Source organism: Ziziphus jujuba, chromosome 9 (assembly GCF_031755915.1).
Source record: "Ziziphus jujuba cultivar Dongzao chromosome 9, ASM3175591v1".
Taxonomy (NCBI): Eukaryota; Viridiplantae; Streptophyta; class Magnoliopsida; order Rosales; family Rhamnaceae; genus Ziziphus; species Ziziphus jujuba.
The window spans coordinates 24,381,453-24,395,266 of NC_083387.1; the positions used below are offsets into that span (position 1 = coordinate 24,381,453).

A 13,814-nucleotide genomic window follows, 5' to 3' on the forward strand; every position below is an offset into this window, starting at 1 on the left:
CGATCCATTAATCCATTTTATAACAAAGTTTTTATATAATGTAATTTAATCTTTGGTCATAGTTGGTTTTTTTTTTTTCAGTTAGAAGCATATTCCATAATTTGTCAACACAAGAGTCTCTAGAAAAAAAAAAAAAATTGATTTTTTTATGGGATTCAAAGATCAATATTGGTGTAAATTCAAATTTAATTATTAATTTAAAGGTAATTGATATGAACTGCCACTTAAAAGTATTTTGTATCTTGGTTTCTAAACTTTTCTGTGAGCACGAAACTCTTTTAGATCCAAATGTTTGTTTGTTGCACTGTAAAGACTATTTCAAATTTTTGATCGTTCTCTAATGGAAAGCGCAAATGGGACACGCATGCTATTTTACTTTTTTTAAACTTATTCTGAGCGATTAAGATGCAACTTTGATATAGCTTAAAGTGTCAGGACCCGTCCAAAGTTCCCCACCGGAACCCTAGACAAGCCCTGATCCCAGGGAAACCCTACCGAACCCTCCTGTGGAAAATCCGGCAGAACCTCCCCTAAGGGATGGACTTACCACAAAATTTCCTACACTGAAAACGCACTTCTATACTTGTCCCCTTATTCCTCCCACAGTACTACAAGTTGGTTCCACAAATTTCAGCACTTCAATATAAATACAGTAATCCAGTGCAATTTAAATACATAAGCGTCCCATACAGTATACAGAGCTTTATGAAGTACTACAAAGTATAGAATACAGCAATAGTGAAAGAAACATTACAACTGCAATAAAAGAAGAACAGGGTACTTCACGAACTAAACAGCGAGGAAGATCAAGTCCGCTCCGAATAAACACCGACAACCTGGTACCTAGAGGAACGGAATTTAAGAGTGTGAGATGCTAATCATCTCAGTGAGCGACCCTATCTATTATATAATATAATACCACGATAATAAGTATATAAATAATAATTAATTGGAAAATAATAATTTCTCTCAAAACCCTTACAATTCTCTTAGTTGGAAAAGTTCCCCTTTTAAAACCTTTTCACAAAACCCTTTGTTCGTATTCCCCGAAAATCAAGACATCAAATAAATACCAGAAACGGTAATAATTATATTTTTAATTCTAATACAGTTTCAAAACATTTTATTTTTAAAACACAGTTCTGAAAATCATTTGATGCACCCACTATATACCAGTGATGCCAACAGTACCCAACGTCCCATGGTACCGCCAGACAGGAGGTTATAGAAAGAAACCGGCATACGGTCGCGTGGCGTCCCACTGCGCCGCTGCTAACATGGTGTCGCGGCCATGGAGGGGTGGCCACCCTCATCCAATGGCAACCACAGGACACCCTCATAATATCACCTGCGCGCTACTCACACCCACCTACGCGCTAATCATATCCGTGTGCACAATATCCATATCACATATAATCAGAACACCAGTACATGCACGGTGCATCTAAAAATCATAAAATTCACAAATTTAAATTATATAACAAATTTCACATTTTGCATAATCATGGGTATAGTCCATCCGCTTGAACCCGGAAATTCTCCACAATTTCTTTATAATCAATGTCAGGACCCGTCCAGAATTCCTTCCCCGGAACCCTAGACAAGCCCTGATCCCAGGGAAATACCACCGAACCTTCCAACGGAAAATCCGGCAGCACCTCCCCTAAGGGTAGGACTAACCAAAAATTACCTGCACTGAAAACACACTTCTAAAAACATCCCATTATTCCTCCCACAATACTACAAATTGATTCCACAAATTTCAGCACTTCAAATAACAACAGCAGCAACCCAGTGCATAAATACAAACTACACGTCCAATACAGTATACAGAGCATTATACAAATAAATGTGGAATTTATAAAATGACAGATAAAGAAGCAATACAAGACAGGGAGGAAAAAAGGAAGAAAAACTTCTTGAACCTTCGGCAATGAACTGAGACGTTGGGCTCGCCCCGGACAATCAACGTCTCCAACCTGAACCTAGGGGAACGGAATTTAAGAGTGTGAGATGCTAATTATCTCAGTGAGTGACCCTAACTACTGAACACCTTTAAAAATAAAATATATAAAAATAATTAAATAATAATATTATTATTTAAAATAATAATAAAAATAATTTGATTTTAAACATGGTTGACATGTGGCATTTCACCATGGTGACACATGGTCACCTTCATTAAGTCACACGTGGCACATCGTTACGCGTTTTAAAAAAATAATATTAAAATAATACGATATTTGAAAAACTCTACAGGTCCATAACTTTCAAACCACATGTCCAAATCGGACGTGCCGCTAGTCTACGGACTCGTATCGACGAGCACTTCACAACCATGCATGAGTCAACGCTCAACCTTGCATGAATAAAAAGTCAACTCCAGCACCCCTTGGACAGTTTGGACCTCAATTTGTTTTGCTCATAACTTTCAAATCGTAGCTCCGTTTTCAACGTGCTACCAGTCTACGAACTCGTGCCAACTTGTACTTCCTAACGGTACCTCAGTCAACCTAGAATTCCAACCGGGTCAAAAAGTCAACTTTTAACCCCTTGGTCAACGGTCAACGATCAACCTCGGTCAACATGCAAAAATTCCAACATGGTTCGGGACGGGGTGTTACAACCTTCCCCCTTTACAAAAGTTTCATCCTCGAAATTTCTTACGTCGCTGAAGTCGGTCTTGGAAAAACCATAACATAAAACAAATATGCACGCTTGTAATGGAGGTACGTACGATACCTTCTACATGCTACGTGATCCATGATTCCAACTGTCGTCGACACTCTGCTACCAATACAAACCAGGATGGTTGCCTATATCGGCCGTCCAATCCCCTGGACTCGTAGGCAACATAATCATGGGGCTAGCTCTACATGGACCACATTGGTTCGCCGCATCCATATGGTGTAGTATAATATCAAACGATATAACATGCAAATACATGTACGAACACAAACCAAAAATACTTGAATAAAACACCTTTAATTTCAAATACCACTTTGAAAAGTATTTAATTTTGATAATCGATCGGAAAAATATTTTGACGCCTTGAAATCGATCGACACACATCCACACTCGACAACAAGTATCGATTATGGGTGATGACCTTGCTAAACCGTTGATAGCCGATACACACCCTCGAAGATTAGAGTTACTCAAACTCGGGCAACGAATTTGCATCGAGACAAACGGAAAGTCCCTTAGGAATACGAGAGTTATTCAAGAACGCTTTCACGTGGGTAAAACGAGAGATTAGACACGGATGGGATGCACAACAATGCACAGTCCCTTAGGAATACTAGAACCTAGAGCTCTGATACCAACTGTCAGGACCCGTCCAGAATTCCTTCCCCGGAACCCTAGACAAGCCCTGATCCCAGAGAAATACCACCGAACCTTCCAACGGAAAATCCGGCAGCACCTCCCCTAAGGGTAGGACTAACCAAAAATTACCTGCACTGAAAACACACTTCTAAAAACATCCCCTTATTCCTCCCACAATACTACAAATTGATTCCACAAATTTCAGCACTTCAAATAACAACAGCAGCAACCCAGTGCATAAATACAAACTACACGTCCAATACAGTATACAGAGCATTATACAAATAAATGTGGAATTTATAAAATGACAGATAAAGAAGCAATACAAGACAGGGAGGAAAAAGGGAAGAAAAACTTCTTGAACCTTCGGCAACGAACTGAGACGTTGGGCTCGCCCTGGACAATCAACGTCTCCAACCTGGACCTAGGAGAACGGAATTTAAGAGTGTGAGATGCTAATCATCTCAGTGAGTGACCCTAACTACTGAACACCTTTAATAATAATAATATAAAAATAAAGAAATTTAATTAAGCAATACCGAACAATTAAATAAATAAATAAATAAATATTTGAAGTAATAATTTCTCTCAAAACCCTCACTATTCACTCCGTTTGAAATGTTCCCCTTTTTAAAACATTTTCACAAAACCCGATATTCGTACTTCCCGAAAACCAAGGGACCAAATAATTTAATAAACAACAATTAAATAAATAAATACCCCAAATATAAATAAACTGCAATAAATTATAATAAACAATTTTAGAACACCTTTGGGGTTTAAAACATTATTTGCAATTTACCCGACGCACCACACCATATACCGGTGATGCCCTCCGATACCCAGCGTCCCGAGCACCGACTGGCGGGGGGGTTATAGAGAGAAACCTGCAACGGCACTTCGGCGTCCCGACAGTACCGACTGCTAAACCATCAACCCGGCCAAGGAGGGGGGCGGCTGTGCGCAACAACAAACTTGTCTGCCCACGGTCCAATGGCAACTCACGGGTGAAGTAATAATCACGCGCTAAACCACATAATAACCGCGCGCTACCACGTGTCCATACACCATACACCAGAACACCAATACTGTATGAGTGCGTCTAAAAATAAACATTAATAACCAACCGTACCATTTTTCCAAAAACTACCATGGGAAATAGATTAAATTCTCACACTTACCATCCCACATATTTTTATTTAACCAAACCAGTACGAAACATTGATAACCAACAAACCACAATTTTCTCGAAGTACGAGATGCAACCATAAAAATACCGTGGGCATAATTTATAAAATTTAAACAAATATTTTCATAAAATATTTAACCCAATTATGCCCGAAAAATATTACTTAAAACCACGTACAATTAATACCGAAACATACTTTGCTCATGCATAATAAATAAATTAAACCACAATAAAGCCATAATTAAATCACACCACATGAGCATAATTTAAATACCAGTTAAACATAATTAATTGCCCAAAAATGATATAAAATCCAGGCACAATCAATTACTGAAAATACTTACTCATGTGTAATAAATACCATTTAATCACAATAAAATAATAATCGAGAATTTCTTAATAACCCCAAAATTTCATTTAGCACCAATGGTAATTATATATAAAATAATATTTTTCCCGATTGTATTTAAAACACGCCACATGAGCACCAATTACAGATATCAAATTAATACCACATAAATACAATTAATTACCCCAAAAATATTTTTAAAGGTGGGTCACTCACCTGGAGCACACAATTAAACTATGATCCACCATGGGATCAATTCCACGACTCACCGGTGCTCCTAAAACAAAATTCACAGACAGTCAAATAAATTAATATTTTAATCGGGATAAATAATACCCGGTACCCGGGGGGTCAAACACAAACTTTAACCAAAATAGGCGAATGATATACCGAATCGAAGCTCGTGGAACGAGGATTACCAATCCGGTCTCCATCGACCTCAGTTCCGCCGGAGGTGGCCGGAATTTGGTCGGGAAGATTCGGCCGGTTTTCAACTTGAGGGATCTTTCAAACGGTGGGGATTTTGGGCAATCTAACCCCGGAAATGGACTCAGAGGGGTCGAAAATAGTGGGATAGGGGTATGGGATGGGCTGGATTGGTCGGAAACGGCGAGAATCGCCTGAAAAATTTCACCTCGCCGCCGCGACTTCGCCGGCCCGATCTGGGCGCGTCCGGCGGTGGCTGGTCGGGAAATTTGGTGGCTGAGGTCGCGGCGGGACGGGCTACACCGGTGGTCGGCGTGTGTGGCGTTCCGGCGACTGCAATCCGGCCAGACGGTGGTCAAACAGAGAGGGTAAGAGAGTCAAAGGAGAGAGAAAGAGAGAGAAAAAAAGCTGTGCGTGTTTTGCCTCTGGTTTTTTGATGGCTCGGGGAAGAAGGAAAGGAAAGGGAAAGAAAAAAAAAAAGAAAAAAGAAAAAAAGAAAGAGTTTTCCCACGTGGGGAAAAAAGAAAAAGAAAAAGAAAAAGAAAAGAAAATAAAAATAATTTGATTTTAAACATGGTTGACATGTGGCATTTCACCATGGTGACACATGGTCACCTTCATTAAGTCACACGTGGCACATCGTTACGCGTTTTAAAAAAATAATATTAAAATAATACAGTATTTGAAAAACTCTATAGGTCCATAACTTTCAAACCACATGTCCAAATCGGACGTGCCGCTAGTCTACGGACTCGTATCGATGAGCACTTCACAACCATGCATGAGTCAACACTCAACCTTGCATGAATAAAAAGTCAACTCCGGCACCCCTTGGACAGTTTGGACCTCAACTTGTTTTGCTCATAACTTTCAAACCATAGCTCCGTTTTCAACGTGCTACCAGTCTACGAACTCGTGCCAACGTGTACTTCGTAACGGTACCTCAGTCAACCTAGAATTCCAACCGGGTCAAAAAGTCAACTTTTGACCCCTTGGTCAACGGTCAACGGTCAACCTCGATCAACGTGTAAAAATTCCGACATGGTTCAGGACGGGGTGTTACAATCAATACCATAAATTCCATGATTTTCAAATCCACCAATTCCCAAATCCATCAATTCAAATATCCACATTTTCCCCATAGCATAAATAATTCTCGAAATATAATAATCAAATCTCATAATATTCCATGGGCATATTTTATAAAAATTGAAATCACCAACATAACCAAATATTTTCTTTGAAATATTTGAAAATCAAATCATGCCCAATTTAATATTAAAACCACAAGAATTTCAAAATCCTCAAACCCATAAAATAATTTCACATGGCATAAATTTGTAAAATGCACATTTTCTTAAATCCAATAAATTCACCAATAAATCCACAATAAATCAAATAAATATTTGGCACATAGAAATTAAATTCCAAATATTTAAATCACACATAATATTCACCAATTAAATTCCCAAAATTAATTTGAAGGTGGCTCACTCACCTTAAGTACGTATCTCAATCAAGATCCTCCGTAGGATCGACTCCGCTACTCGCACGTGCACCTAAACATCCACAGTACACCAAACCACAAATATTAATATTTTATTCGGGTAATTCCCAACTGGGTACCCAGGGAGCGAACACCAAACGATATCTAAAATTTACGAATTATATACCGAATCGAAGCTCGAGTGATGGTGATCACAGATTCGGTCTTAATTTCCGATGATCATACCCGACGAGGTCGGAATTTCGCCGGAAAGCTTTTCGGGTTTTGGCTCCGCAATTCTCCCAAACCGTCGCGAATTGGCGGAAACGGATGCCGGATTCGGGTTCAGGAGGTCGAACATAGTGGACTGGAGCCGGCCGGGAAACTGGGTACTCGCCAGAACAGTACTTTCCGGCGAGTCGCCGCGGTCACCGGCAACCGTCGCCGGCGGCGGCGCGTGCGGTGGCCGTTGGCTGTGATTTTTTGTAGAATTGAAGATCGTGGAGAGAGCAATCCAACGGGACCGGCGGTGAGGCAAACGGAGGCTGGACGGCGGAGAAATCACGGTTTGAATATTTCCGACCCCTCGCCGAAAAACGCTCCGATCCCGGCGCGTCGGTGGTCTGATGACAGTGAAATTTGGTGGGTCGGCCGGACTTGAGGAGAGGATGATGGGTGTCAGGCGCGTGTGGCCGGAAAATGGCCGGAAGTGGGTCGATCGGCGGTGGCCGGCGGTGGAGGGAAAAACTCGCCGCCGATCTTCAAAAGTCTGATCCGGGCGCGTCCGGCGGCCGATCGCCGTGAAAATTTGAGGTTTTGCCGCCGATCTTCGAACGTCCGGTCGGACTCTCTCTCTCTTTCTCTCTCCTCTCTCTCTTTCTCTCTCTTCCCTGAGAATTTTATCAAATAAAAACCCCGGTGTGATACTGTTTATGCCATGTGGACCAATCAGAAGCTGACACGTGGCATCACTGTGCACTTAAGCCAGATATATTAAAATAATATGGTATCCGGCGAATTTCAAACGTCCATAACTTTTTAACCAAACGTCTGATTTAAGCGTGCCGCTAGTCTATGAACTCGTATCGACGAGTACTTTGCAACCATACAAGAGTCAACACAAAATTACACCACAAGAAAAAGTCAACTCCCGGCACCTTTTGGACTGTTTGCACTTCAAATTGTTTTGCCCATAACTTTCAAACCGTAGCTCCGTTTTTGACGTGCTATTAGTCTACGAACTCGGGGCATCATGCACTTAGCCACAGTACCCTGGTCAACTCGAAATTCCAACTGGAGCAAAAAGTCAACTTTTGACCCGCTCGGTCAACGGTCAACCTCGGTCAACATGCACGGATTCCGGTGCGATTTGGGACGAGGTGTTACATAAAGGGCACCACAACAAATAAAAATAATATGAGAATTTTTTTTCTGATGTAAAGTATTATGAATAATAAGAGAGGATACAGAAATGGTTAAAATTTTAAAATTTACTATTCTCAAATATATATTACGCATGATGTACAAATGTATAGGTGAGGAATCTCCTCAATTTTTCTTTAAAATCAATCATAAATTTGAGATTATTAACTAGTGTTCATTATAAAATAAAACAATTTCATAATAAGAATTTTTCCTTCTATCTATATGTCTGTATGTTAATTTAAGTGATTGGATTTTTTTGAAAAAAAAATAAATAATGAAAAAACAAAAAACATACAATTTTTACATGAATTCTTTTTTACACATATATTAATGCAATAATTCTTAAAAATTTTAAATGTGTAAGCGTTTGTCACGTAGCATAACAGATACACTATTTTATTAAGTTGTTGTGAAGTCATTTTCAAAACCAGATTTTTAATTGTAAATAATTTATTGAAGTGTCTCCCAAAGTACCTATTCCAAGGACGAGTTTTTTTTTTTTTCAACTTTTATTTTTCTGTCTAATTTTTCTATCAAAAACAAAAAATTATTTAAAAGATCCACTCAATTTTCAAATGAGATTAGCTCAAAAGAGATTGTAGATTTGAAATATCATAATAAAAAAAAATATTATTGTAAATGATTCAAAAAACAATATCCACTTAATTTCAAATTATACAGGCTTTCAATATACGAGTAACATAAATAATTAATATAGACATTAGACAATAGATTATATTCATTATTTTGTTATTAATTTAATCTATATTTGTCAAGCGTATAATTTATGAAAATTAAAATCACCTGCCCATTTCTAAAATTAAAAAAAAAAAAAAAAAAAACAGTAATTAGGGTTAAGTATTGCACTTAATTTGCATTCCCAAACTGTGCATTGTTTTTAATTCACTTGGCTCTTTAACCTATTATTATTTTCACTTTGGCACGGATATTGTTAACACCATCCGAATTTTGTATGGAAAAAAGCCACATAATAAATTCACATGCCTTGTAATAAAAAGCAATTCCCTACATAAAACAACTGAAAATAAATAAATTGAAAGATTTAATAAATAAAAAAACATATATAAACAAATGATAGATCGATCTGTAGGGTTTAATAAATGGACAATTTTACTGTTTTTGTTTTTGTTTTCTTTTGTTTCTAAGTTTTCTCCAATTTAAAAAAATAACAAAGCATATAACTTGCACATGTAACCTTTTTCAATCCAAATTTTGGATGGTATTAACAATATATTATACCAGAAAGAGAGAAAAATGATAGTTCAAGATGCAATATCATGATATTTTTTAAATTTTCAGATACTAAATGAAAATCATATATGCATAATTTAGAGGTACAAAATGTAATACGAATCCTAAAAATAATAATAATAATAATAAAATATCTATAATATTATGTCAATTTGAACAGAATTACTGTTATATTTTTTAGTCAACCAATAAAAAAAGGACAAAAAAAAAAAAGTTTAGCAAAGTAGATTATTAAAGTAAGTGTAAAATTATACCCTAAAATTTCTTATTCCTTTACTCATGAAGAAAGTAGTAAAAAAGCACCAAAAGCAATGCAAAGCAACCGTACATCTAGCACTAATATGAGCTATGATTGGAGGAAGTATTTTGACGCCAACTTTAAGATTCCTTCTTGCCAAAAGCAAAAGCATTCGCTCATCACAATAGATCAAACTACTCCAAAATAAACAGATAAAATATATGCAACACAACAAAATTATCTGTCACACTCTAAACTCAACCAAATCAAACCAATTAATTTTTCATGGCGATCGACATCAAGAGTGTGGAGAAGATTATAGGCTACGAATTCAAGAACACGAAGTATTTAGAGGAGGCTCTCACTCACCCCTCCATGGGTACTACTGGTTCTCCTTCTTACCAACGGCTCGAGTTTTTGGGCGATGCCGTCATCGGCCTCGCCGTTAGCAAACATTTCTTTTTGGCTAAATCTCATCTCAGTCCCGGCCAGCTAACGTCCCTACGTTCTGCTAATGTAAGCAACCATAAACTGGCTCGTGTCGCAGCCCGACTGGGTCTCTACCACCATGTTCAAGGCACTAATATCCGCAACTCTCTTAAGCAGGTTGGGGTGGTTTATAATTTGTGGCCATTTAATTTTTTTTTTTTTTTATTATATAGCTTGGTTTATTTTGTTTTATGAAGAGAAAGCATTCAAGCTGAGAGTTCTTTTTTTTTTTTTTTTTTTTTGGCTAATTTATTCACCATTTGGAATCAGAGCCTCTTATTAATTGTCTAATTACTGTCCAAATAATTTGCATAATCATGTGGGAAACAAATTACAACTTTTTTGGTTAACAAATTAAAATGCTTATACGCACAGTTGGGAAAAGTGGGACTTTTTTTTGTTTTTAAGAAAAAGGATTTAGTACTTATTATAGGTTTTTAAATATTTCTTATTATTTCCAATAAAAATAATATTTTTCCAACTATGTTAGTAAATGTACAGAAATTTTAATTTTTTTAATAATTTAATAATATTTTTCCAACTATATTGTTAAATTTGTCAAAATTTTTAAATTATTTTTAGCAATTTATTTTTAAAAATCTCAAATTTACTACTTTTTCATCACAAGTGTTTATGACTTATCAATTAAGTTAACCTCACTTGATTATATTTTTAAATTTAAATGAGTTTATTTGGATGTATTAAAAATTATAAAATTATTCATTTCAAAAAATATTTTGAAATTACAGAAATCATAGAAATCATTAAAAATAAATCTTTTGTCCTTTGTTTATTTTTGCCACGTGTCCCTAGATTAAAGATATTAAGGATTAAGAATATTTTTGGATGCTTTAATTTGCCCCCAGTTTGAATTAAGTGCCTCAAGTTTCAAATTTTTTAATTGATTGCCTACATTTTCATTTTAGTTTCAATTTAGACTCCATTTTCAATTTTTTGGATTAGTATTCCTAGTTTTAGTTTTTATTTCAATATGGACAAAACACAATGAAAATTTTGTTCAATGTGAATGTTTAATTATAAATCCAAAAAAATTTATTAACTTCAAAAATTTAAAACTAGATAAATTTTTCTACCATTATAAGGTTAAATATACAATGCACAAATTCAAATAAAACTAATTTTTAAAGATCTCAACTGAAGAAAAAAAAAAAAAACAAGACAAAAGAATATGGAAACCTAAATTGAAATAAATAAGAAAATTGAAGCACTTAATTAAAAGTGAAGGCAAACTAGAGGGTTCAAAAGTATAATTAACACAAATATTAGATGTATGTTAGACTGGGATCGTATACAAGGTCTTTTCTATTTACATATAGTTTTTATTTAATCATATTAACAAAAACGTTTTTGTTGCTTTTAGTAACTGAGCTTTGCTAAGAAATTTAGCTCAAGTTAATAAGGCAAGAACTAGTTAATGTTTTGGATTTGCTAAAAAAAAAATGTATTTTTTTTCTTATATCATTCTCAAAAGAAAAATTATGCATTTTCACCCAAAAAAAAATAAAAAAATTGATGCATGGGTACTATATATATATTGTACTGTTTTCCTCTTTGCTAATTTATTTGGTTTTTGTTGGGGCTTTATTTTATTTTATATCTTTTGAAAAAAATTTATAGGTTAAAGAATTTTTTTTTTTTTTTAAATAAGGCGGATAAGTTTGAAAAAGAAGTGCGTGAAGAAGAAGAGGAATGGTTGGTATATGGGGGAGCAAAAGGTCCTAAATTTCTTGCTGACATTGTGGAGTCTATTGCCGCTGCTATTTATGTTGACCTCGATTTTAATATGCAAAAGCTATGTCCGGTATGTAATTTCTTTTTAAGGTTTCTTCGCTACTTTATATATCTTTGTCTTTTTAGATGATAGTTTCTTTTTTTCTTTTTTTCTTTCTTTTTTTTTCTTTTTTGAGGCACAAGTCTATCAAGAAACTTAATAGTCAAAACTATATAAAGTAATGATTTGCTTTTTTGAGTTCTCTCAAAAATATAATTATGTCGATTTTATTTTATTTTTTGGGTATTTCATATATATATATATATATATTTGTTGGAAGTGTTGGTTTTCCATTCTTTTTTTCTTTTCTTTTTTTTAATATTTTGTAGATCTTGGAAAAAAGTCTTTTGAAGCCTATGCTTACCCTCAAAGACTTGGGAAAACATCCACAACCAATAATTGAGCTATACGAGCTGTGCCAGAAACAAGGCAAGCAAATAGAGATTGAGTGTGAAAGTGAAAGAGATGGATACAAAAACCACTGCATTGCTAGTGTTTACATTGATGAAAAGTTGTTTGTCTCCGAGTCTTCTGAGCTAAAAAAGAATGCAAGGTTTAATGCAGCTAGCGCAGCTTTGTCTAAGCTACGTCCGAAGTGGGAGACGCCTGCTAATGATGGTGATGGAGATTATGAGACTGAAGGAGAAGATGAAGAAGAGCTCCATGATCATGGACTTCATGATCAGAAGAAAAAATGGACCAAAACAATTTACGGGTATGAATTTTTTTTTTTTTTTAAGATGTTTAATTTGTGTCTATTTAAATTATTGTAATTGTCAGCGGGCTAATTTTTTTTTTTTATCTTTTTTTTTTTTTTTTTTTGGGGGTGTCATCAGGTTGATTTTATTGGCAATATTATTTGCATTTATAGGAAACGTGGTGAAGGATTAGACTAGCTTAATTAAGCTGTTGAAATTGCAACAATAATTGTCATCGATGAGGTTGAAGGTGATTTATTCGGATCACACCATACATGAATCGAGTTCCGGCTTGATTAAGATATGTTATAGTGCAATATGGAGTACTAACTTCATTTCATTTCGTCTTTCTGTTATCTCTCATGAACAAAATTATGGAGACTAATTAGTATTGATTTACTTTTCAAGATTTAATATGTCAATGATCTCAAGATGGTTTAGATATATAATTGTATAAATGTTGTTTACAATTATTCATCTTTTGTGATGTGATACTCATGATACTCTTAAAATAAATGTTAATTCTGTTATGTTTAGACTTTAGAGAGACCAGATTGAATTTTTGATATATAATTATAAGATGAATATGTATACACTTGAACCATATTATTATCAGGTTGATATTATTTCAGCTACACCTTCTCCAATATAATAATCGAATAGCAATTTTTTCTTTTATTCTTTAAATTTCCTCACCTCCCTCCATCTCTCTCTCTCTCTCTCTCTCTCTCTCTATATATATATATATATATATAAAATACAACAGGGAAGGGTTTTTTCACCACTAGGCCAATATAGTCATATAGCTAATTTAATAGGCATATTATTTGGAGTTTTCTTTCCTTTTTTTTTTTTGTTCTTTTTTTGGTTAAAAAAAAACATTGTTGTTGGAGTCTCTTGTTGTTGTTGTTCTTATTATCATGATCATCATTTGAAATTTGCTAACCATATATGATTTATGTAATCTAGATATAACACTTTTTACACCATATCCTAAAATTATTTATACATTTTCCAAACTATTTTGTATATATATATATATATATGTGTGTGTGTATTATAAAGTCCGTAGTATTTATTTGCTGTTTAAGTGTCTGTTTGGCAGAATTTTTTTTAGGGTTAA

At 35.1% G+C, this 13,814-nt stretch overlaps 1 protein-coding gene across 2 annotated transcripts; it reads left to right on the plus strand.

Annotated features, from left to right (window-relative positions):
* Positions 1-9,877: 9,877 nt before the first annotated feature.
* LOC107421545 (ribonuclease 3-like protein 2) lies at positions 9,878-13,230 on the plus strand. Of its 2 annotated transcripts, none has more exons than XM_048480181.2 (4): positions 9,878-10,318; positions 11,871-12,023; positions 12,323-12,708; positions 12,865-13,230. In XM_048480181.2, exons 1-4 carry the CDS (start codon positions 9,998-10,000, stop codon positions 12,887-12,889), a joined length of 885 nt encoding a protein of 294 aa, XP_048336138.2. In that variant the 5' UTR covers positions 9,878-9,997; the 3' UTR covers positions 12,890-13,230. The 2 variants fall into 2 exon arrangements, with proteins under 2 accessions (XP_048336138.2, XP_048336137.2); XM_048480180.2 differs by having other exon boundaries at positions 9,879-10,318; positions 12,830-13,230.
* Positions 13,231-13,814: the final 584 nt, after the last annotated feature.